At 38.6% G+C, this 26,516-nt stretch overlaps 1 protein-coding gene across 2 annotated transcripts in view; it reads right to left on the bottom strand.

The window, feature by feature from the left end:
• The window catches only part of EPB41L4A (erythrocyte membrane protein band 4.1 like 4A), a 266,828-nt gene that overhangs the window by 64,654 nt on the left and 175,658 nt on the right, over positions 1–26,516 (bottom strand). For both annotated transcript variants that reach the window (XM_010360995.2, XM_010360996.2), the window contains 3 exons: positions 14,303–14,394; positions 13,242–13,319; positions 8,241–8,362 (listed from right to left, as the gene is read on the bottom strand). In XM_010360995.2, coding sequence (XP_010359297.1) covers positions 8,241–8,362; positions 13,242–13,319; positions 14,303–14,394 — 292 coding nt within the window. The remainder of the gene's footprint in view (positions 1–8,240; positions 8,363–13,241; positions 13,320–14,302; positions 14,395–26,516) is intronic.

Below are 26,516 nucleotides of genomic sequence, written 5' to 3'. Positions count from 1 at the left end.
CTGGACCAACTCAGAGATTGGGGACTTGCTTTTGAATTTCCTGATCCAGAGCCACAGCTTCTGTGTGCTCCTCATTCAACAATTTTGCTTCCCCTCTGGGAGCCCTTTCAGCTTTGCCTTATCTTTGTCTTCTCTGTTCCTATTGTCTGCTTAACATGAAAAATGCATTCGGGTAGGCCTAGCAGCTAATTACTTCAAATAGCAGAAACCATCTTACACAGAAGATGGAATGATTAACCGCATGAACTTGAGAATTACTGTGCAGTGTCATCACTGTTAATGAACACACTGTAAGAAGTATAAATTCTTTCCAATTCATAGTTATAGAAAATCCCAAGAGGGCTGGAAAGTAGTGAAGATTTGAGGTAGGAAGAAGAAGAGGGTAGAGATGTTGAAGTAAAAAAAAATCAGAGAAGAAAAATGACTTGAACAAATACTAGATGATTTCATTCATATGAAGTACCTTAAGTAGTCAAAATCATAGAAACGAAGTAGAAAGACGATTACCAAGAGCTGGGGGGAGCAGGAAGGGGTAATCGGTGTTTAGGGGGTATAGTTTCAGAGTCATAAGATGAAAACACTCTAGAGATTGGTTGTACAACAATGTGAATATATTTAATACTATTGAACTTACTCTTAAAATGCTTAAGATGGTAAATTTAATGTTATGGTTTCATCACAATGGAAATAAAGGCTTGGACTAAATGCTACTCTGAAGAGTAGGAACATAGTAAGAAAAGACACCTCCTAACTCTGTGATCCTGATACTGCTCCCAACAGCTGCTTTGGGGTGCTAAAATCTGTAGGCAGGCAGGACAGAAGAAACCTTCACGTAGTAAGCTCTGACTGGCCCAGTTCTTCACACTCGATTTATACTGAATCTTCTGGATTTAAGTGAGAGTGTCCAATTTCCTTTCCAAGCCCCTCTCACTGTACTTGAATGGCCTCTCCTTACCCCTCACTCTCAAAAGCCCACAGCACCTCAACATAATGACATCATCCTTTATATGTGAAGTTGATGCCATTACAGCAAATGTACCTCAAACATTGACAGATGGATTCACAGTGGTCCCCACTGTGAATAGAAAGACATTCTTTTGGTTTAGGAGAAGGAAACTAAAGTGTACCAAGTCCCTACAAGTTCTGACAAGATACTCAGCCCATTTCAGACACATCCCCAAGACAGCAACCCATCTGACAGATGAAGAAAGCAAGCCTCAGGTTGGCTAAGTGACTTTATAATATTACATGTCTAGTACATGGATTACTGAAGCTAAACCAGCATGTACCAGGATCCAGCTTACTGGATCACACTGATACATCTGTCTCTATTCAGATAACTCACTTTTCCTCTGCCTTCAAAACATTGATTTGACTGCCACAAGCCACACTGAGGTTCTGCTGACTTGCATCTGACACAATGCGCCAATCAGAGGAAGCATTCAATAAAAAATTATTGTTTTGACATTGCTATTTCTTCGCAGCCCAGAGCTATACTTCATCAAATGAAACTGTACTTCATTATATCAAAGCATTTCTCTGTCTCCCCTGCTTTGACTGCACCCACCTTGGGTCAACAATCGATGGTGGTCAGCTACCCTCAGGCGAATCATTCACTATGGGGGTTCCAGAGCTGTGTGGCACCATCATCCCCTGGAGTTGGCCCACTGACCTACTAACTACAATGTGCTCATGTCTGGAGTAATGAAGTATTTGAATCAAACGTAGTGGTAATTGCTTAGGATGCTGCAGAAACACAGTGTGAGCCCCAGGGCAGATGGAGTCATCTGTCACATGGTGGATCAACCACTTACACCAGCTCTGTCAAGGAGAGTTTCCAGGGAGGCAGCCCTCAAGCCCAAATCTGTCCATCAGAAATGTTTAATTTACCACACAAAGCCTTTTTTAAACGAAATTAATTGCCAGTATTTCAAATTCTAGGAAGTTCACATAAATACCCAGATTTTGTACTTCTCTTGAAACACTGGAAGATATGTCAACACTAGGTCCACTCTGCTGCACAGAAACAACTGGCTTGCTCCAAGCAATAAGTAGCTGTCCTCTTGCACACTGTGCACAAACCATCCTCTCAGAAATCATTTTCACAACCTTTACACGCTCTGTTTGCAGCCCTTCCACAGGGCAAGAATGGGAATGCCAAAAATGTCATCTTATCCTGCTTTTCAATAGTTCAAAGATGATGCTGCAAGCATTTGTGTGTTCAGTGAGATATTTTTAAGAACTTAAAATGCTGCATCAGATAATCAAAGTCTTGTGTATCCATCACAAATGGCTTCAACCATTACTTTTCCTATAGCTAATTATGAATTATACCCAAATATTCTGTCTTTATTGCCTACTTACAGCAGAGACTATCTCCTTTGACAGGAATCCAACTGTGTGAGTTGCCAAGAACTTGTCAGAGAGAGGGTTGTACCAGGAGGGCATTTTTTCCTCCTGCCGTCCCTTTTCTGGCTTTACCCAAGCTCCTCTGAGGCAGTTTAGACTTGCAGGAATGCTCTGGCTGCCTGCCCTGGTGCTGACCTCCTCTGGGTGGGGAAGCAGGCTGCTGGGTGCAGGGCACTTGCCTCTGGAATGTACTTCCTCATAAAGGTGCCAGGGCCTGCACTTGGTGAACTGTAAACACAATGGCTTTTTAGCTGCCAGGGTATTTATTACTCTTGATTGAGAGGTGAATAAACATGCTTTTTAAACTTACAGAGAACTGGGAGGCAAGTTAAGGGGACTAGTCATCTAGTTTGATTGAATTACTTTAACTTCGGAATTTAAAAAAAAAGTATCTAAAGTAAAAACTCATTTAGTATAAATTAATGATACAAACTAACAAAAGTAATAACCTCCATCATGACTTTTTAAAAAATTATATACAAATGTTTTGTGTTTTGTGAAACACACCACATTTATTCATTTGCATATTTTCTGTGACTGCTATTGTGTTATAAATGGCAGAGGTGAATAGTTACATCAGAAACCACATGGCCCGCAAAGCCTAAAATATTCATTATCTGGCCCTTCGTGAAAAATGTTTGCCTATTCCTACTCCACTAAATAACTCTTGTGGGTTTTTTTTTTGTTTGTTTTATTTATTTATTTTTATTTCAATGGTTTTAGGACAACAGGTGGTTTTTGGTTACACGGATAAGTCCTTTAGTGGTGATTTCTGAGATTTTGGTGCACCCATCACCCAAGCAGTGTACACCGTATACAATGTGCAGTCTTTTATCCCTCACCTCCTCCTACCCTTCCCCCCAAATCCCCAAAGTCCATTATATCATTTGTATGCCTTTGTGTCCTCATAGCTCAGCTCCCACTTAAAAATGAGAATATATAATATTCGGTTTTCCATTCCTGAGTTACTTCACTTAGAATAACGGTCTCCAGGCCAGGCACAGTGGCTCACGGCTGTAATCCCAGCACTTTGGGAGGCCAAGGCAGGCGGATCATGAGGCCAGGAGATCAAGACCATCCTGGCTAACATGGTGAAACTTCGTCTCTACTAAAAATACAAAAAATTAGCTGGGCATGGTGGCGGGCACCTGTAGTCCCAGCTACTCAGGAAGCTGAGGTAAGAGAATGGCGTGAACCTGGGAGGTGGAGCTTGGAGCTTGCCATGAGCCAAGATCGCACCACTGCACTCCAGTCTGGGCAACAGAGCGAGACTCTGTCTCAAAAAAAAAAAAAAAAAAAAAGAATAACAGTCTCCAACCTGATCCAGGTTGCCTCGAACACCATTATTTTGTTCCTTTTTATGGCTGAGTAGTATTCTATGGTGTACATATTAATATAAACACCACATGTTCTTTATACACTTGTTGGTTGGTGGGCATTTAGGCTGGTTCCATACTTCTGCAAATACAAATTGTGCTGTTATAAACATCATGTGCCAAGTGTCTTTCTTATATAATGACTTCTTTTCCTCTGGGCAGATACCCAGTAATGGGATTGCTGGATCAAATGGTAGTTCTACTTTTAGTTCTTTAAGGAATCTCCATGCTATTTTCCACAGTGGTTATTATAGTTTACATTCCAACCAGCAGGGTAAAAGTGTTACTTTTCACCACATCCACACCAACATCTATTATTTTTTAATTTTTTAATTATGGTCATTCTTGCAGGCGTAAAGTGGTATCTCATCGTGGTTTTGATTTGCAACTTCCTGATAATTAGTGATGTTGAGCATGTTTTCACATGTTTGTTGGCCATTTGTACATCCTCTTTTGAAAATGGTCTATTCGTGTCCTTTGCCCACTTTTTGATGGGATTATTCTTTTTTATGTCGTTGTTGTTGCTGATTTCAGTTCCTCATAGATTCTAGATATTAGTCCTTTGTTGGATGCACAGTTTGTGAATATTTTCTCCCAGTCTGTGGGTTGTTTACTCTGATCATCTCCTTTGCTGTGCAGAAGCTTTTTAGTTTAATTAGGTCCTATCTATTTATTTTTGTTTTTGTTGCATTTGTTTTTGGGTTCTTAGCTATGAACAGCTTTGCCTAAGCCAATATCTAGAAGCGTTTTACCAACGTTATCTTCTAGAATTTTTATGGTTTCAGGTTGCAGTGAACTAAGATTGGACCACTGCACTCCAACCTGGGCGGCACAGTGAGACTCCGTCTCAAGAAAAAAAGAGAAGTCAGGATAAAAGCAATTCAAAAATCAGAGTGAAACGTGGTCTCAGCAAAGTCTTAGATTTTAACACAGTATTGTTTAATCCTCTTTTTAGAACAAAAATGATGAATATACACCATTGTTTAAAATATATAAAGTCATCAGTGCTTAAAGATATCACTACAAGAATATTCACTTTAGAGCTATTTATGGTTTTCAAATTTTGAAACAGCTTAAATATCCAAGAATTAAAGATTGGTTGAATTGTCGTATCTCTATATCTACATAGTAGAAAATCATACAGACATTAAAATGGCATTGTTTAGGAACATTTAAAGACTTAGAACATATCCATGAGGTATTATTAAATAAGAAAAGCAAGTTGAAAACTCACGATTTTACCACTTGTGTGAAAAAGATACACAACTGACCTAAAGACTATATAATACAGTGCTACTACAAGGAGAATGGAGTTGAATATGAAAGGTTTTTTCTTTCCTTTTGGGAGAGAAGATTCTAAGTTTTCTAAATTTTATAAAATAAGCATGTATTTTTATAATAATAAAAGCATAATACAGTCTACATTTTAAAAAGATCCACCTGCCAGGCACAGTGACTCACACCTGTAATCCTAACATTTTTGGAGGTCAAGATGTAAAGATCGCTTGAGGCTGGGAGTTTCAGACCAGTCTAAACAACACAGCAAGACCCCATCTCTACAAAAAATAAAAGATTAAAAAAATTAGCTGGGAGTGGTGCTGTGTGCCTGTAATCCCAGCTACACAGAAGGCTGAGCTGGGAGGATTGCTTGAGCCATGAGTTCGAAGCTACAGTGAGCTATGGCCACAACACTGCACTCCAGACTGGGTGACAAGGTGAGACCTTGTCTCAAAAAAAAAAAAAAAAAGAGAGAGAGAGAGATCCACCTGATGCTGGGAGGCTGTCCTCCAAAAAGGCTGGGCTGTGCATTACGGGGACAAGCTTACAACAAATTCTAGACTTCCTTTGTCCTCTGCTGCCCATGTGTAAGTAACACCTAAGCTTCATGTAATTTGTTGCATATGAGTGTGTTCTCTCTCAACGGACTCAAACAAGTCGGTAACCAATGCCCAGTAAACTTACTCCACAGTAGTTTTAGCCAAACTGCCTTTTACCTCTTAGTTTCCTCATTAGCTGAAGGGAGGTAACAATAATAGTGATGTGGCAAGGTAATCTATTGCAAATTTAGTCATGTTTTATTCTTGTCAGTAGAACCACCAGAAAGAACTTTATTTTCTCCCAGCCCAACAAGAGGAAGGGAACTACAGTCAGACTTAGTTTGACTTTAGAAGCATTAAGTCAGGTGATACTCTCACACACAGGAATGGCAGAACAAACTCATACACTTTTCTTCACAGGCTTGGCAAAAGGATTAACTGATAGACATTATAATGCTATGTCAATTTTCACACAATGTTCAGATGTTAATATTGTTACTAAAAATTTCATTTACTTCCTATAATGTGCTAGACGCAGGAGACCTGGGCTCCTGCACCAGCCATATCTCTGAATAATTGCTAGAACCACATCTTCCTCATCCATAAAATGGGATGTACTCTTTCCCTTGCCCCACCTCACAGGGTGAGGCTCAAACAAGATAATATCTGTGAAAGGACACTGGAGAGTGTTACACAAGGGTGATCTATAAGCAAGCCACAAACTAACGTCAGTGATATTACTTCACAGTAAAATTCTGTGAGCAATGAGCACTGAACATGTATTAAAGCTGATTGATCAGGTGGTTTTATTAAAGACACTGTCTTCATTAAACAAAAAAATCTGAATAACCAAATGTCCATCAACAGTAGAATGAATAAATTGTCAAACACTAGAATACTCACAGCAAGAAAAGGAACGTGCTTTAGTACACACTGTATGTAATGTTGGCAGGAACAATCAAGACACAAAAAAACATACTATGATCCATTCATATAATGTTAAAAACAGGCAAAACAAACTAATTTTTTCAGGAAACAATGACAAATTATAATGAAAAGAAAGGAATGGGCTGGGCATGGTGGCTCATGCCTGTAATCCCAGCACTTTGGGAGGCCGAGGCGGGCGGATCACGAGGTCAGGAGATCGAGACCATCCTGGCTAACATGGTGAAACCTCGTCTCTACTAAAAATACAAAAAATTAGCCGGGCATGGTGGTGGGAGCGCCTGCAGTCCCAGCTACTCGGGAGGCTGAGGCAGGAGAATGGCGTGAATCAGGGAGGCGGAGCTGGCAGTGAGCAGAGATCACTCCACTGCACTCCAGCCTGGGCGACAGAGCGAGACTCCGTCTCAAAACAAAAAAAAAAGGAATGAAATTACCACAAAGTCAAACAGAAGTTTCCTCTAACTGAGGGGAGGAAATGGTTATCAGAGAAACGCCCATGTGGCACTTTGGGGATGCAGGCTATATTAAACTTTGTATGTGTGTACACACATATGTATACATGTATGTTTATGTCCATAAGTATATATATTTTATTTATATACTTTCTATACATATATTATGTTGCATAATAAAAGACCAATAATAACAAGAAACCAACTGGATTCTGTACAAATGAAGCTCAAATTAAGTTACCTCAATAGTGTTCCTTTTTTTTAATTTGTATTTTTAATAGACAGGGGCCTCACTTTGTTGCTCAGGCTATACTGAAACTCCCAGGCTCAAGTGATCCTTCTGCCTTAGCCTCTTCAGTATCTAGGATGACAGCCTCACCACCATGCCCAAAAGTGCTGTTTTTTTTTTTTTTTTTAAGACTCTTGCTAAGAGCTTTTTCCATTTCAACTCAAATACATCAAACTAAGAAATTATTCAGTTTAGCATTTTGTCTTGTGTGGTTTTTGTTTGTTTAAGAGACAGGGTCTCAGTCTATCACCCAGGATGGAGTGTAGTGGTATGATCATAGCTCACTGTAACCTTGAATTCCTGGGCTCCAGCCATCCTCCTGCTTCAGCCTTCCAAAGCACTGACATTACAGGCGTGAGCCATTGTGCCCAGCCAATATTTTATTTAAAATAAAACCCCTTCAAAAAGAAAGTATGGGGCCAGGCATGGTGGTTCATGCCTGTAATCCTAGCACTTTGGCAGGCTGAAGAGAGATGATCACTTGAGCCCAAGAGTTTGAGACCACCCTGAGCAACACAGTGAGACCCTAGCTCCATAAAATAAAGTAAAATAACCAGGCATGGTAGTACGTGCCTATAGTCCCAGCTACCTGGAAGGCTGAGGTCGGAAGATCACTTGGACCCAGGAGGTCGAGGTAGCAGTGAGCTATAACCATGCCACTGCACTCCAGCCTGGTGACTAGAGCAAGATTGTAACTCAAAAAAGAAAAAAAAAGAAAGTATAGTCATTAAGCAGGTCATGGTGATTCAAGATGACTATTTGTCTTCCTAATAATTACTGTCTGCTTGAACATTTCCAAGATCAAAATTGAAATTTCTAATATTAGAAAATTTTAATACTAGAAATTTCAGTAGGAAGACTACAGAGTTATAGACATCACTGAGTATATCTTACACTATCAGCCTAAAGAGAAACAAGGTTACACAGATAACTCAGGGGAAACATGACTTACCAGTTGGCTGTGTTTGTGCTATTCGCTTAGGGTAAGTCTTGCTTCGACTTCTCGTCACATTCTGATCAGGCCGGGGAAGCTGAATAGAAAGATCTCGGCTCATTTGCAAAGCTGTCCTGCCACTTGAAAGTGCAACATTTTGATTAGCAAAGGTAAAACCACACAGCCACAAAATTAAACAGGTCATTCTGAACATCTGCCAAATATGGAGAGAAGAAAAAACACACAGACTCACTGGTTTTAAAATGATTCTCATTGCAATAGTGATCAAGGGAGTGGTTATGAAATTCTAGGAGGAGATTTACATTAGATAGAAGGAAAATCTTTCAGAGGAGGAAACAGGAAGAAAGGATTTATTAAAGGAGGAGTTGGATTTCCATAGAATGATGGGCTAGAAATAAAGGTTGCTGATAGTCTTTAAGGTCACGAAATAATACAGAAATTAAGTTGGGCTAAACTGTGGGAGGGCAATGATTCCACATGAGCTCCATGTTGTACTCACACAGCAGGCTGTAAAGCATCTCCCACAGGACCACTCAGTAGGATTTTATTCTGGACTCTGCCATGGCACAATTAGCCATTTACTTGCCCACCTCGCCTGGGCCAGATCAACTGTCCAGGAAGACTGAAGGCAGGCCTAGAATCCCATGCAAAGCACTGCTGCTCTACAGATTCCATGCAGATTCCAGGGCAGCTTTCCCTGGGGCTGGGTCAAACTTCTCAAGTAATTTTCCCAAGGAATCATGTGATTTAGTTTGCTGGATTTCAGTGAACATTCATCTTACTAACAATTTATTCCACAACTGCTAAATTTGAGCAACTGAATGGCCCTGGCTTTCACGCAGGAAAATATCATTTAGGTACAGGAAAATCACATTTCTACAAGTCTAGTTTGATTTACCACAAGTACAGCCATCTATGGGAGGAAAAATGTCTTTTAAGGGCCCCAAATCCTATTTATCTTACATTTACAGGATAAATATGGGTCAGTATCTCCCCCAAAAAACAGATTAAACAGACTTAAAATTCATCTTTCACGTGTTTCTGTGGAAGTTTCTCCTCCTCACTACTTCCTCTGCCTTTATTAAAGATGAAGATGCCTACAATCCTCATAAAAATGACTGCATTAGGCTAAGTTGGGACGTGTGGTATCATCTTTGTTCCAGGGGCGCATCCATGATGGCACTTCACGTTCAATAACAGTTCATGGAAATTCGGGAGGGGAGAGAAGCAAACTGACAGATTTTCTTTTGCTTAAAATGTAACTTCTTTTAAAAAGGTACACAGGATAACAGATTTCCAAAAAACTAAAAATCCACATAAAGTGCAAATGTTCATTATTATCAATGGTCTGGAGTATGAAGATAAGGCCTACTTTCAACATACTCACTATTAAGAGAAAGACTTGGGCACTGTGCACTTCATCTCACAGAGGAAAAAAGTTCCCCCTAAAAATATAACCCCATATGTGAACCACTGAGGCATTTCATAATCAGATTTTATTATTCAAATTTTTCTCATGGTTTCTCTCTCGAACAAAGGACAAATGAGAAAATCATATCATAAGATTAGAAAGACTGAGGACCAGAAGCGTAAAGTGATTTGCCACAGGCTGTACAGGACCCAGCACTAGAACAAACTTTCTGAACTCCAGCTGGTCAGTATGGCATAGCCTGGTGGCATGGGAGAAGGAACAGCACATGTAGCTGTTGGGTTTGAAGTTGCAAGCCCTGTTTAAAGCAAAGCTCTGCCTTTTCCTAGCTGCGTGATCTTCAGAAGGTTATTTGTAAAAATCCTTGCAGCCTTGTTTTCCTCATTTATATTTCTACTTGTTCTTACAATTTACTGGCAGAAGTATTCTTATATAGCATCCTATTTCCTTGTAGCAGAAAGTAATTGACAAGTATAGAGATTTACAGTGTAAGGTGATGAAAGTCCCTACGCATGTCTGGTGGCTCTCTGTTATGACAGGATAGAGCTTTGTTTCTGTGATCAACCACTTCCCTGCTGCCTCTGGCATACACACACCCCTCTGCATGCTGGGTGGCAGTGCCAGCAGGCCCTGTGGCCTCTAAATGAGATAGAAAGAAAAGAACAAGAGTAGAAATACTCAGGTTCAAAATCCTAGCTTTGCCACTTACTGATTAGGGACGCTTAATTACTTTACTTTTGGAGGCTCCAATTTCTCATCTATATAAAGGGGGATATGAAACCTCTTTGGCAGGTCATTGAGTGGATTAAATAAAGCTGCACATGTGAAAGCAACAGACACAAAGGAGGTTCTTATGAGAACTTGGTCTCTCTTCCATGCTTCATAGAATGTGAAATCTCATGACAGCTCCCGTGAGTTAAGTCCTACAAGGAGGATCTGGGTTCCTAAGGGAGTTTCTAAGCCCTCCTTCTCAATTCTCAAGTGTAAATTCTACACAGCTCATTAATTCATCAAAACTAGGAGCACCCCATAAACTTAATGACAGGTAAAGGCAAGGTTAATTTGTAAGGGGCTCAGGAAAGATAGCAATGTATAACAAAATGTTTAATCAAAGATTTCTATTTCAGATTATTGGTCTCTGGTAATAACATAACAACAACAAAAAGTATTGGAACATCAGATTTCAGCTCAGCCTTTCCTCACAAATTTAATTTTTAATCTTAATTGTCCCATATCACTAAAAAAGTCCGATTTTTCCCTTAAGTAAGCACTAGTTTTCCCAAAAAGTGCCACTGTCCTTGGCATTTTGCAAGACCTAAAATGCAAGAGAAAGTAAAGACTAGAACTCTTGTCTTTCTCCATCACACACATGTACATGCACAACCACAAAGACACTAACACATCACTATAAACACGTACACAATTACACACACAAACACACCCAGACACCTGCATTCATACACTGCCGCCACTTGTTAGGCTGTTCTTTATATCCTATTCTTTAAAAGCCTGCAGGGTGAAAGGAGGAGAATGTGTTTCCAGAGCTCTGCTTTCATTCCAGGATATCTCTGGAATGTCTCAAGAAAGTGGCAGGCATATTGTGCTGGTTAAACTCTGGTTGCTTGCCCTCTTTTGACAATAAACAGTCTGTATGCTAATGACCCCCCAGCAATCAGAGACTCATCCCTGCGTAAGCTCTGGGCATCGTCTTTCTTCCAAGGTTGGTATAATGCTAGCGTTTCCTACATACAGACATGTAGATTTAAGATTCATTAAGACTTACTAGGCAGTTAACATCAGCCACAAAATTAGAACAGATTTAGCATGGCCTCCAATTTTGCAAAGGTTACTTTTAATCACGTCCTTGGAAGAAATTATATTTAATATGCAAAATCCAATAACTTCCTAATAATAATTCCCAGTAGCCGCAACATTTGCATTTCAATAAATTTGAGAAATCAGGTATGGCTAACTTTGTGGAAGCCAACAACAGTGTATGTTAAACAGGATAATTAAAATTTTAATAGTGTGAACATTAACACAGATGTCTTTCTACCAGCTCCATTTCAGGGACAAGGAGACATTCTCTCTATAACCCTGGTGGCGTTTTTATGCCACAACTGGAAGAACAGTCCAAATACTGACTATTACCTGCTCTTCTCAATATAAACATAAATAATACTTCCTTAAATTCTTCATAATTGTATCACCATCTACAGAACAACAGTGAAAACCCAAAGATTAAACATGAACATATCAATGAATACCTTCATGTAAATTCCAAGAATATCCATAATACCATGACACAAGTATTTTTTAGTCAAGAAATGAGCAAATTTTTAACTAAATAATATATAAAAATGAATGCACTGAATATTTAATATTCATCACCTTTTATTGATTATCTTTAATCTCAAATTCAAGACCCAAAAAGTACATTATAAAAGAGAAGAATTAAAATCTAGCATAGAGGACTATTGTCCTGAAAATGCTTGCCTTGGCTTTTTTTGTACCTCCTAAGGGAGCATTTCATTCAGTGATGTCTCCAATGGAACTGACAGAAGTGTCCCATCTCTGTGACACTAGGTGGCATTTCCCCACCCTGCTTGGGTTTTACAAGGCCCAGGGACCTCTCTCGTTGTTTGAATAATACTATAGCTCTTTGAAGGCAGAAGTGGGTAGATCTGATTCTTTGTATCTGTGGGTACCTAATACCATGCCTTGCACATCACAGGCTCTCTCCATTGAACAGAATGAATTGAAACGAGACAAATTCTTTTTCAAAATATAGAACCCACTCTCATTTTTAATGCTGGTATTAGAAAAAGACATCAGCACCTGCCTAGCTGTATGACAATCAGGCTTTTTCCACAACAGGCTAACAGTTTGCCTAATGGTTATAAACATGAGCTCTGCAGTTAGAGCGCCAGAGGATGGATCCCACTGCCCTGCCTCCTAGTTGGATTACCTGGAGAAGGGACTTGACCTCTTTGAGCCTTAGTGTCCTCACACATTAATGGAGCTAATATTACAGAAGACTGATAATTAAATGAAGCAATGAATGGAAAACATGTATCACAGTACGTAGCACTTAGTAACTGCTCAATAAAGTTGAGATATAATTGCTAGCATTACTACATGCGGGCTTTATGCTGCAGAAAAAACATGGTTTGATGCACAATATAAAAAGTATAGATTGTATTAAATTAGGGGATCAACTGAATGTCTTAAAAACACAATTAGTTACTATTCAGAACATCTACATTGTTTCATAATCACAAAACACACATAATTAAAAATAAGTGATAACTGTATCAAAATGAATTTCTGAAGATAATAAACTTTACTATGGTCTAAAAGCCCACAACACAGCTAATGCAAATGTTAAATATAATTAAATCTTGAAAATCATGTTTGTTAAGAAAGTTTTAATAAACCGTTATGCTTACAAAACACATTGGCAATGCAAGAAAAAAGAAAAAAATAAATCAAAAACTTCATTGAGCATAACAGCTGAATTAAGTATTTATTTACAAACACATCCTCCCAAGGAAAAAAATGTCATTTACCTGTAGCGGTGCTTATAACGTATGGATCCAAACTTGCTGAGTTTTCTTGACAGTGAATTAGATTCATTTTCTGGCATTCTAATCAATTTGCAAAAGAAAATCAGACAAAGACTCAACGTTATAGGCATTCTGGGCCACCCCTTACTCCTAACACAAACTTTATAAAGGACCCCAGCCACTTTATAAGAATACTTCTCCAACATCATGTTATTCATATTCCATGAGGATGAAACAGGGAAGAACTCAATTTTGTTTCCATTTAAAAAACAAAAACAAAAATTAAAGCTTAAGGTATCACCAGCTAAATTTTTGTTTTATCTTTACAACATAAAGATGTGAAACAAGGAAAAAGTATCCCCGCAATCCAAAGGTCAGTTCTCTAGTTTCATCTGACCTGACCTCCCAGGAGGGCTGCGTGCAGTTGCCAGCACCTTATTCATCAAGACATTCTCTTTCCTCATTTCCCAGGATACCACACACTCTTCTGACTGCTCCTTCTCATACTCTAGACTGGCTCATCCTGGCCTGTAATGTCGGGAGGGACCACCAAGCTCAGTCCTTGGAGTTCTGCTTCTCTCTCCACTGTTTCCATTGGTGACCTCATCCAGCCACTTCTGTAAATACCTACTTAAGTGACATCATCAACTTTGGTCTTTCCAGTGAGCCTTGTACACCCAATTGCCTTATCACATTTCTACCTAGATGGCTGATAGGCTGTTAAAATTAATTATGCACAGAACACTCCATTTCCACCAATACTACATAGGTGCTAACAATGGCTGCATGTTTTACATAAACCTAAAAATATTACCTCGAACCTTTCTTGTAGTATCAAAGATATAACTGTATCTATGTGTGTAAGTACCTATGTGTATATATATGTACACATGCATGAATATATGTGTGCGTGTTTGTATTAATATAATCCAGAGAATTAGGAATTGAGAAAATTAGTAAAAGGGAAACAATTCCAAATTTGTTTGTAGACAGAATTCCTTTTATAAAAACAAATGCCATTTTCATTTATTAAAACAACAAACAAAATTTTTACATCAATTTACCTAAAAAATGTATGATGTTCCACACTGCACTTCCAGAGATGCTTGCAAGCAGTTTTACTCCGAGCTTCAAAAAAGAATGAGGTTTCATTACACTAAGAGAGAAAGAGAGACAGAGAATATGAATAATGACCAGGGAAGGAAGATAGCATTCTTCAAGTAACAGCTCCCTTTAGGTAACAAAAATTCAAGCAGAGAGATTATTGAAAATATATAAAGAATAATTGTCTCTTGATAACTATTTTTGGAGAGGTGCATTAAAATCACCTTCCATCAATTAAAATTTTATAAATTCCATTTAAATCTTAAAGCACCTTTATTACCTACTTTTACATTGCCCCGTGACGACAGACAGTTTGCACAGTGGCGGTGAAATACTATAAAATCTCCCTCATAAACAGCCACTAATACAGGAAAAGCACAGACCATGTGAAAATCAAAACCCAATCAAAAGAAGATGCCCATAAATCCAGTCCTTAAGTGTATTACTTTCAGGGATGCACAAGTCACACATAAAGCAATGAATAAAGAACCTCAGGAAGAACCACCAGAAGAAGTGAACACCCCAGCAGCATCATCTGGAAAATTAAATAACGTCTCTGATGCCATATTTCTCCATTCTACGTCAAGTTACTGAGATGATCAAATTAAACAATATGCATATGTACAGTATCATATAATAGGTGTATAACACATGTTAATTATTTTAATCCAGTAGTTACTTGATTCTCTATATTTAATATGTAAGAAATAAAACAACATTGAAGGTACAAATCAGCCCTCTATATCCAAAGGTTCCACATATGCAGATTTAGCCAAACTCGAATCAAAAATATTCAGAAAAAAAATACAAATTTAAAAAGCAATACAGCATAACAACTATTTACACAGCATGTATATTATGTGAGGAATCATAAGTAATCTAGAGATGACTTAAAGTATATGGGAAGATGTGTGCAGGTTATATGCAAATACCACACCATTTATATAAGGAACTTGAGCATCCTCAGACTTGGGAGGAAGGTTTCTGAAACCAATACCCTGTGGATGCTGAGGAGCAACTGTACAAGCATACCTTGGAGATACTGTGGGTTTAGCTCCAGACTACTGCAATAAAGTGAATATTGCAATAAAGTGAGTTGCACATATTTTTTGGTTTCCTAGGGCATGTAAAAGTTGTTTACACTGTACTGTAGTCTATTAAGTATACAATAGTATTATGTCTTTAAAAAAAAACAACATATATACCATAATTTTAAAATACTTGATTGGTGAAAAATGGTAAAAGTCATCTGAGCCTTCAGGAAGTCATAATCTTTTTGTTGATGGAAGGTACTGCCTCAATGCTGATGGCTGCTGACTGACCAGGGTGGTAGTTGCTAAAGGTTAGAGTGGCTGTATCAATTTCTTAAAATGAGACAACAATGAAGCTTTCTGTGTTAATGAACTCTTCCATTCAATAAAGATTTCTTTGTAGCACATGATACTGTTTGATACCATATGACCCACAGAAGAACTTCTTTCAAACTTGGAGTTAATCTTCTCAAACCCTACAACTTCTTTATCAATTAAGTTTGTGCAATATTTTAAATTCTTTGTTGTCATTTTAAAAATGTTCACAGCATCTTCACCAGGAGTAGATTCCATCTCAAGAAACTACTTTTGCTCATTCATAAGAAGCAACTCCTTATTCCTTGAAGTTTTATCAGGACATTGCAGCAATTAAGTTATACCTTCAGGTTTCACTTCTAATTCTAGTTTTCTTGCTATTTCTACCACATCTGCAGTTACTTCCTTCACTGAAGTCTTGGACCCCTCAAAGTCATCATGAGGGTAGAAATCAACTTCTTTCAAACTCCTGCTAATCAGAATAATTTGACCTCCTGCCATAAATCATAAATTATTTTAAGAGCATCCAGAATGGAGAATATTTTCCGGAAGTTTTTCAATTTGCTTTGTCCAGATCCATTAGAAAAATCATTATCTATCGCATCAATAGCTTGTAAAATGTATTTCTTAATAATATTTGAAAGTCGAAGTTATCTCTTGATCCATGGGTTGCAGAAGAGATACTGTGATAGCAGGCATGAAAGCAACATTAATCTCCTTGTACAATCCCATGAGAACTCTAGAGTGACTAGGCGCTTTGTCGATGAATAGTAATGTTTTGAAAGGAATCTTGTTTTTCTGAGCAGTAGATATCAACATGGGGTTTAATATAGTCACTAAGCCGGCCCGGGAGCGGTGGCTCACACCTGTAACCCCAGCACTTTGGGAGGCTGAGGCAGGCGGATCACCTGAGGTCAGGAGTTCAAGACCAGCCTGGCAAACTTGGCAAAACCGCATCTCTACTAAAAATACAGAAATTAGCTGGGCGTGGTGGCAGGTGCCTGTAATCCCAGCTACTCAAGAGGCTGAGACAAGAGAATGCCTTGAATCTGGGAGGTGGAGGTTGCAGTAAACCAAGATCACGCCACTGCATTCCAGCCTGGGTGACAAGAATAAGACTCTGTCTTGAAAAAAAAAACTACATACACACACACATATGTGTGTGTATATATATATGTATTTTTTTCTAAGCCATCCTGTAAACAGATGTGCTGTCATCCAGGCTTTGTTGTTCCATCTATAGAGCACAGAGTACAGTTAGCATCATTTGTAGGGACCCCAGAATTTTCTGATTGGTAAATGAATATTGGCTTCAACTTAAAGTCACCAGCTGCAGTAGAAAATAACAAGACAGTCAGCCTGTCCTTGGAAGCTTTAACACAGGCATTGACTTCGCCTTATAGCTATGAAAGTCCTCGATGGCATCTGTTTTGTCTCCACTGAAAATCTGTTGTTTAGTGTAGCCATTTCCATCAATAATTTTAGCTAGATCTTCTGGATTACCTGCTATAGCTTCTAAATCAGCACTTGCTGCTTCACTTTGTACTTTTTATGTTATGGAGATGGCTACTGTCCTTCAACCTCATGAACCAATGTCTGCTAGCTTCCTACTTTTATTCTGCAGTTTCCTCACCTCTCTTAAACTTCATAGAATTGAAGAGAGTTAGAGCCTTGCTCTGGATTAGAGACTCTGGTTTAAGGGAATGCTGCAGCTTGTTGGATCTTCTATCCAGACCACTCGAACTTTCTCCAAATCAGAATAAGACTGTTTTGTTTCTTACTATTTTTGTGTTCACTAGAGTAGTTCTCCAAATTACCTTCAAGATTTTTTTCTTTGCATTCACAACTTGGCTAACTGGCACAATGGGCCTAGCTTTCAGCCTATCTCACCCTTCAAGATGACTTCCTCACTAAGCTTAATCATTTCTAGCATTTGATTTCAAATCATAGACGCACAACTATTCCTTTCAGTTGAACACTTAGAGGTTATTGTAGGGTTATTAACTGACCTAATTTCAATATTACTGTGTCTTGGAAAATAGGGAGGCCTAAGGAGAGGGAGAGAGACAGGGCATGGCTAGTCTGTGGAGCAGTCAGAACACATGCATCATTTATCAATTAAGATCACTATCTTACACAGATGCAGTTTATGGCACCCCAAATCAATTACAACAGTAACATCAAAGATCACTGATCACAGATCACTACTGAAGCGGCTACGCTGTCCGGGGTATATACCTTGGGGTTCACTGTCATGCACTGAGAAAGAATTCAGGACATGGACACATGTGGGTAGGTTAAGGAGTGGAAAGTTTAATAGAGAGAAGAAAGGAGGGAGGAAAGCAGCTCCCTGAGAAAGAGAGACATCTGAAAAAGGGGGGAGGCCATGGACCACAGCAGATTTTATAGGCAGGCTGGAGAAGGCGGTGTCTAATTCATATAGGGCTCACAGAATGGCTTCATCAGATATGATGTCTACATAGTGTGCGGGGAAGGCTGGTCGCCCTACCCTAATCTTCTTATGCAAGTGGGCTTTCCAGTTGATCTGCACCATTTTGTCTGCTCCTTTATAGTACATGTGGCTGGCAGAGAAGGGAAGATGGACCCACCATTTTGAAAATGTCTTGTCCTTAGTTCCTGCCGGCACCCACCTGTGCAAGCTCCTAGCTTGCAGGGTGCTCTGTGTTAGAAAATGATTCGGGACTGCTTTTCATTAAAAAGAAAAGCTTTACCGAGGAGGACTCCCATGCCCGTGTTATCTACCTAAGTAATTCCTTCTTAGCTCCTGTATCATTATAACATATATAATAATAATGAAAAAGTTTGAAATACTATTGCAAGAATTACCAAAACGTGACACAGTGACACGAAGTGAGCATATGCTATTGGAAAAAAGCTACCAACAGATTGACAGGGTTGCCATAAATCTTCAATTTGTAAAAAAACACAGTGTCTGCAAAGCACAATAAAGTAAAGTGCAAAACAACAAGATATGCCTGTAATTCTAATTTTGCAGAAAATACTACTTATATTTTAAGTAACTGAATAGAAAACTAAGCAAAACACAATATGAGTGCTAACGTAATAAACCACAAGCTCTGTGAAGTTACATACTTGCTAATTTAATTTCAAAGCTACAAACCAAACTCAAGTCTCAAATGAAGCAAATGCCTCTGAAAATGAGGTTTCTATGCACTCATAAACACAAAACAATCAATGCAAAAGAATAACTGAAATGATTTGTCTCCTACTTTTAATAAGGACAGAACATTTACGTGTATAAAATTTCTCCCAATTCCAACTTGAATGATGCTTCCCAACTTAGGAGTTTGTCAGATGAAGAGATATGATGGAAACTACGCCAACATACACACATCACAGCAAGGCTAGCTGTAATTCCAAAACCTTGTCTGGTGGAGGAAGAAAGGAAAATTTTCAGGTTTCTGGTTTGGGTGCTACTAAAATATAGCAAGTGGAAAAAATGGGCATTTGGATGACAAGGGAATAGACATTAAGTTCAGGTTAAGATATTCTGATTTTGAGGTCCCCATGGGACACCTAGAGGGCCAATAAGGATGCAGGTGCAGAGAGCCAGAGAGAGGGGACATCTACTCACACATGTGATCTCACCATGTGAACAAGACGGCTCAGGGAGAGCGAACAGAACAGATGAAGGTGAAATCACTGCAAAGATGCTCCTGAAGGTGGAGTGAGAGAGGTCCAAATATACCAGGAAACAGTGTCAGACAGGCTGGGAAGAGAGAGTACAACTCTCAAGTGACCCAGAAAGGTCAAATCGAGTTTGAACAGAGGTTACCACATTTCACGGTAAGAAATCTTCCAAGGCCTTTGTGAAGGGAATAGGGATTATACAATTAGAGGTGAGGAAGAAAAGTCAATGAATTCAGAAAGTGTTTTCCTTAACAGCAAAAGAAACTGCTGGCAGAGCTAGAAAAGGGGACGCACAGGAAATCACAAAAGCTCCTCCGGGCAGGGAGGGAAAGCCCAGGCTTTTGTGAGAAGATAGGAGCCCTTAGAGAGAATTTTTTTTTTTTCTTGTACTTTTCTTTTTTTAAATATCCAGTCATGCATGGCATAAGGATGTCTTGGTTAATGATGGGTCGCATATACAACAACGGTTCCTTAAGATTATAAAACGCATTTTAACTGTGCCTTTTCTGTGTTTAGATACGTTTGGATACACAAACACTTATCGTAGTGTTTCAATTGCCTGCAGTATTCAGCACAGTAACATGCTGTACAGGTTGGCAGCCTAGCAGCAATAGGCTATACTGTATAGCCTAGGTATTGTGAAAGGAAATTAAATTTGGGGACCCCAAACTCATTTAGCTAAAGGGAAAATTCAAGCTGGGAACTGGGTCATGCAAACCTGCCTCTCCTTTTTGGTTCCTAAATAAGATTGCTACAAGATGAAAAGCTACATGCCTCCCCCGTATTTTTCCCACAAGGAAATTCCTAGTGAGCTGTTAAAACTTTACCATGGTAATGCAAATTGATAGCTTTATCTTTACAGGTACAGTCACTCCAGACACAAATGCATTATCTGACTGTTTCCTTACCCTATTTTGTCTGTTATCTGATGTAAAATGCAGATTCTCCGCATTTTTCCTCTGCCCCTTTTGTGTCATCCTATGTAAAAAAAAAATGTAGATTCACTGAGGCAGACAAAGGCATGAATGACTATTTTTCCCCTACCTCCCTCTTACATGAAAACTGTATGCTTCTCAACATCCCATCTTTGGCCCTTTAAATGTGGAGCTCTCAAAATCATCTTTGGAGAAACGCATAGACCTGTCTCCCTGGCATGTCCTTAACGTTGGCAAATAAATCTAAAATGATTGAGACTTGTCTCATTATTTTCCTCGACTGTCAGTGTGTAGTAGGCTAGACCAGCTAGGTTTGTGTAAAAATATTCTATGATGTACACACAGTGACAAAATCGCCTTATGACTTGTTTCTCAGAACATATCCCTGTCATTGACACATGTATAACATGTACGTGGTATAAACGCCAAAGTTATCGAAGTGGGTATACACTGACAACTCAATCTCCCTCCCACCACTGTCCCCAATTCCCTTCCCCAGAGGCAATCACTACTCTAAGGGGTGGGTGTTAAGGGCACTGAATTATCCTAAAATAGAATGTACAAGTTATTCATTTAAAGTAAGTCTGCTTGTGACTGCATTCTATCAAGATAAATTGTTAAGGTAAAGAGAAGACCAGGAGAGGCTACCCCTGCCCCTCTCCCACTACGTCCTTCCTTACTACGTAGACCCACCATTTCCCTGTGCCTTTCAACAATGGAAGTACTGTGTGTGGCAGGACATACTGAGAATTACCACCTACTAGAAATGATGGCTGAGAATGACTTCTCTGTGACATAGACATTTTTACGTTTTTAGCAAAATAATCCAAAATGAGGTATAATTTAAGTAAATAAAAATATCAAAACTTATTTAATTACATGCTTCCAAAGACTTCCAAGACTTTTGGAATTTGCTGATATAATACAGGTCCTGAATTCTTTCAAATTATGGAATTAGGGGTTTGAGTCAGGTTTACCTAGGGACCCATGGGTCTTCCAAAAGTCTTGGAAGGAGAAGCAAAGTATTCCGTCTTAAAATAATACAAAGTCTCCTCTAAATCTCAAACTTTTCTTAGTCTGGTTTTCAACTATTTTCGCCAGGTAGGTGACTGTATCCTTTTACTTTTCAAGTAGAGACCTGGTCACAGGATGCCTAATTTTTAGTAATTTTTTAAAAAAACACTACCATCACTTAAGGAAAGGATAAAAGATATTTCAAATCTAACCAGAATTCAGTTTTTCTCAAGTTTCCTTGGGTACAAATATAGTAAAGGATCAAAAGCGCCTCCCCACTGGCTTCCTAATTATTTCTGCCAAGTACAAATGACAAGTATGAACTCATTCTCCACTTATAGTGAGCTTTAGGACAAGCTGCCTATTTTGTATCCTGTTCCTGGCAGAATGATCCCAATACTAAAAGGAGGCTTAACATAATTGAAACAGGAGCCAGGTATTCTAAATAAATTCTGTGTACTTTTGCCATGTACAGTAACTGCTGGCATGAATTCCACTGCCATGGCATTTCAAATATCTCTTTCTACCACTCTCACTTACCAAACCTTTTCCAGATAAACATGGCCAATTAGCACATTTCTACTCATTCACACAAAGATGAACAGCTGCTTAATTAAAGAAGTTCATTCCAATCTCCTGCTAAAATACTTTAGCCAAGAATCCAATGCTCGCTTTTTGTAAAATTACTCAAATACCTTTATAGCGTTGGTCATTTCATACCAGAAGCAAAGCTATTCTCTGAATCTATTTCTTTTTACTTCATAAACCAATCAAGCATGAGTCATTTGTAAGCCCAGTATCACGTGGATATTACTGCCCCATGGGTCTCTAGGTAAACCTGACTCAAACCTCCAATTCCATCATTTGTAAGAATTCAGGACCTGTATTATATCAACAAATTCCCAACCTAACTCCCTCTGGTCTTCCCAGTTTCTTTTCCCATTTTGGCTGACTATGTCTCTCTTGGCAAGCTTAAAGAAAAAAATCTACTTTTGCCTAGCTTCTTCTAAGGGTACTGGGATTCCTGATAGGATCACTGAAGAGCTCACACTGCCAGCAGCACACCCACTTATTCTGCCTGGGCCTAGTCCCATTTCACTGCCTCTCTTAAGCCTGTATTCTTGACACAAGAATGCAATCCTGTACTCTGACAGGTTCCTCCCTGTTTCTGTTTTGGGAAACAGCCACAACTGGACAGTCTGCCTTCCCCAGGCTCCCTAAAATTATGGGTATGAATACCTTTCTTAATCCCATTATAAACCTGGCTCACATCCAAGGTCACATTAGAAGTAACCCAAGATACACGGTGTACGTCATCACTGAAGAGCAAAAGAGATGAGTACATCTAAGGAGAGTAAAATGCAATCATTATATAAAATACCTGAAGGTCTACAGCAGAGAGGTTTCCTACTGATGTTCCACAGAGGTCGGGGGAGAGGCTACAAAGGAAGTGTGACGATTACAAGTCTAAAGTACTGTGAGATTTTTGCTTTTTTCTTTCTAACCAATTCACACAAAATTTACATTAACTTGCAATCATTAACTGAGTTTAGGTTCCAGGCAGAGAAACAAAAATAGTCAGACGGCTGGAAGCAAATGACTAAAATAACTTTCTTCTTAATTACTGATCATGCAAAGGAAGGCAAGTAGTCGAACTGCAATCTTTATTCGCCAACTGGAAATAGATACCAAAGAAAGCTTATAAAATTTTAAGTCTTTTGAAAAATTTTATCTTTCTAAACGGTGAAACTGACTGTAGTTTTAAAAATTAAACTATGTTGGTATACATGATATCCTGGGCACAATGTCTGTTTTAATTGCTTTCCTCATATTTTTTCATGCTCTCTTTTCTAGGCATCCTGAGTTTAAACCTGGCTAATGAATTGAGGGTGAGTCCTGCAACAAAATTCACCAATTTTGTCATTACTTGGAAAAGGAAGTCAGAAGGAAATTTTAAGACACTGAATAAAACATGATCTTATTCTTTCCAGTCTTTACACGATGCTCCCCAAAGAGTGTTTCTTACAACACTAGGGTCTTGCAATATTGGCATAGAGGGGTTCTTTGCTCAGATAAGTATGGGAAACACCGGGCTAAACACTCACACCTTTAACGCGCTAATATATACTGTGAATCTCCAAGAGCTGGTAAGGTTGTAGGTTGTTTTAATTTATTTGAACAAAGAACTTTCTTTCAGGGAAGTGTATGGTAAGTACATACTCCAGTTTAAAAAATATTGCACTATACATAAACAACCCTCTACACACACATACACACACACATTTTTAAAAAAACAAATGCATGTAATATGGTTACATATTTTTTAATTGAAAAATCATTGTGCATTTCACACAGCACTTGAAGAATAAAATTAATTTCCATTTCCGCATGTATATTTCACAGTGTAAGAACAAAAACAGCAAAATATTCTAGTACTCTTATCAGCTATGTGGGTTACATTTCAAAACATATGCTAAATGTGAAAACCATCTTACCCATTTTACAGATGAATAAGTTGATTCTTGATAATTATATACAACTCTAGCTCATAGAAGCATAAATTAGAATTGAATAGGATGTGTTAGATTACATTGCTTCTCCTCTTTTTTCTTTTCCTCCAAAACTTCCAAAAGAGAGAATATGAGCCAGAACATAGAAAATATTTACATTGTATTCCAGTAAACCTTGAAAACTATCATGTTGAGCTTATTCTTATTATTTGAAGGAATTCACAGATATGAACATAGAAGTCCAAATGGATTTTTCTGTGTGCCCTGTTACCTGTCCAACTTTGCACTAGGTGCTTGTAACTTCACAGTAGCTTCATAAGAGATATTATCATCCTCACTTTACAGATCAGGAAACGTAGTTAAATGTTGTTCAGTGAACTGCCCAGTTAGTGAGCGAGAGACCTGGACTTAAAACATTTATTTGATCACATGTCTAACAGTCCATCACTAAATCTGAAAAATTCCAAATCAAACTGTCATGTGGCATCAGGACCCAATTATTACTAACAGCCACACTTAAGAATAGTTGAGGAAAATATTAAATCTATAGTTCCAGGACTTCTATACATTGTAGTTGGAGACACAAAGTGGTACAACTATGAGTGAAGCAGGGGCATACGACAATACCAAACAGAACTACACATGCACTTACCCTGTGACCGAGCAATCCCTCTACTGGGAATTGAACCCATAGACATCCCTCCAAAAACATGTACACACAAAATTACTGAATGAAGAAAAATGTGTGACTGTAAAATATTGAAAACTTTTTCTAAATATTCAAGAATAAGAGATTGGTTGAATAAACCATGTTACATACATTCAATAGAGTGCTATGTACAAAATAATGAGAAAGCTCTCAATGAACTGATATAGAATAATTTCTAGGAGATATTACTAAGTGGGGAAAAACCCCCAACACAGTACAAAAGCCCATATAGTATGCTACCTTTTAGGAAAGAAACAATGAAGAAAAAAATGCATATCTTTACAAAAAGAAACACAGGGAGGATTAACTACAAAACACTGAAGTTGGTTACCTACAAGGAAGCATGGCAGAACAGGACGGAAGGAAAATGGGAGTTGGTGATAATTCTCTGAGTCTTTGAGTAATTTTGATTTTTGAAAGCAAGTTAACCTTCTACATATTAAAAAATAAAATTAAACAAGAATGTGAAGGAGAGGGAGCTATAACTAAAAACAACCTGAAACAATAAAACTAAATAGATTTCCAATGAATACATGAGCACAGGAATGAAGAAGGAAGACATGAATGGTGAGAAGGAAGGAAGGGAAGGGAGGACCAATTCAAGTAAATTTTGAACACAGTATTTGACTCTTAGGCCCTCTGTCTTGGCAAAGTGGTGCATATGGATGAAAGAACAGCAAACAATTGTCCATTTTAGTGGTCTGACCAAAGCAATTCTGAAACTATGTAGTATGTGTTATAGAATTGAGCAAATGAGTAAATGTGTGCTTTTTTGGAAGCCAAGGTTCCCATGGCCAAAGAAAGGACATACAAATACAAAATAAGGGAGGGTAAGGAAGAACCCTGTGGTTATGGACAGGAACTAGAGGTATGCTGTGAACTCATGATTTCTAAGCTATGTATCAATATGTGTATGCTTATATGCACATGTGTACATGTATTTCTATTTCTATATATGTATATTAGGGTCTATGTGTGTGTATATGCATGCATCTATTCCCTAGCTCTGTCAACTGAAAAGGCCAAGAAACAAAGTCACCTTAGTAGCAATGACCACACCTAGCACCCAGATCTAGACCATTTCCCAGTAAAAGGAACCAGAGCTCCTTGGAATAATGGTTGACACTCAGGGTAGGGGCAGGGTTGATACAACATGCACCTGAAATATACCACACCAAAAAAAGAAGATATTTGCCCCAAAATGATGGGGGGGGGGGCAGATCCAAAAGGCAGAGGAGTCAGATTGAAGGGGTTCCCATTAACCAAATCTGAACAGCAAAATAGTTAGGTACCTATGTGAACTAATGCAAGAACATAAAACCAAGTATCAGGTGTTCTCACTTGTAAGTAAGTGGGAAATAAACATTGAATACACATGAACATGAAGATGGAAACAACAGACACTGGGGACTACTGGATGGGGAGGCATGGGCTGAAGAACCACCTGTTGGGTACCATGCTCACTGCCTGGATGATGCAATCATTAGGGCCCCAAGCCTCACCGTCACACAATACACCCACGTAACAAACCTGCATATGTACCCTTTAACCCATAATAAAAGTTGAAAGTATTAAAAATAAATAGGTATGCAATACATTTTAAACCATCGAAAAAATAGAAGTTAATAATTACTGACAAAAGATAAATAAAGGAGAGAGAAGGCAGAGCTCTTGCTTCAGTGGAATGCTGAGGGCTAACTCATAAATGAGGAGGGAGTAGAGAGCTAGAAAAAAATCAGCATTTTGCAACCATCTTAGTAGAAGACTGGATCAGGCAAGAAACCTCAATGAATGCTAAATTTATAGATAATTTTAAAGAGGAACTGGGTATTTACATTGATTTAAATATCTCCCCACAGACTACTTATTAGTTGCAAGAGAGAAGCAGGAACTATACAGCAGAGAAATCAGGCAACACTGTAATGAGTGATCAAACTTAACAGCCAACGAGGGACAGGTGGTCACCATGTGCCCCCAGATGAGACACC

This window comes from Rhinopithecus roxellana, chromosome 3 (genome assembly GCF_007565055.1).
Source record: "Rhinopithecus roxellana isolate Shanxi Qingling chromosome 3, ASM756505v1, whole genome shotgun sequence".
Lineage (NCBI taxonomy): Eukaryota > Metazoa > Chordata > Mammalia > Primates > Cercopithecidae > Rhinopithecus > Rhinopithecus roxellana.
This window is presented reverse-complemented; position numbering and strand designations above follow the sequence as displayed.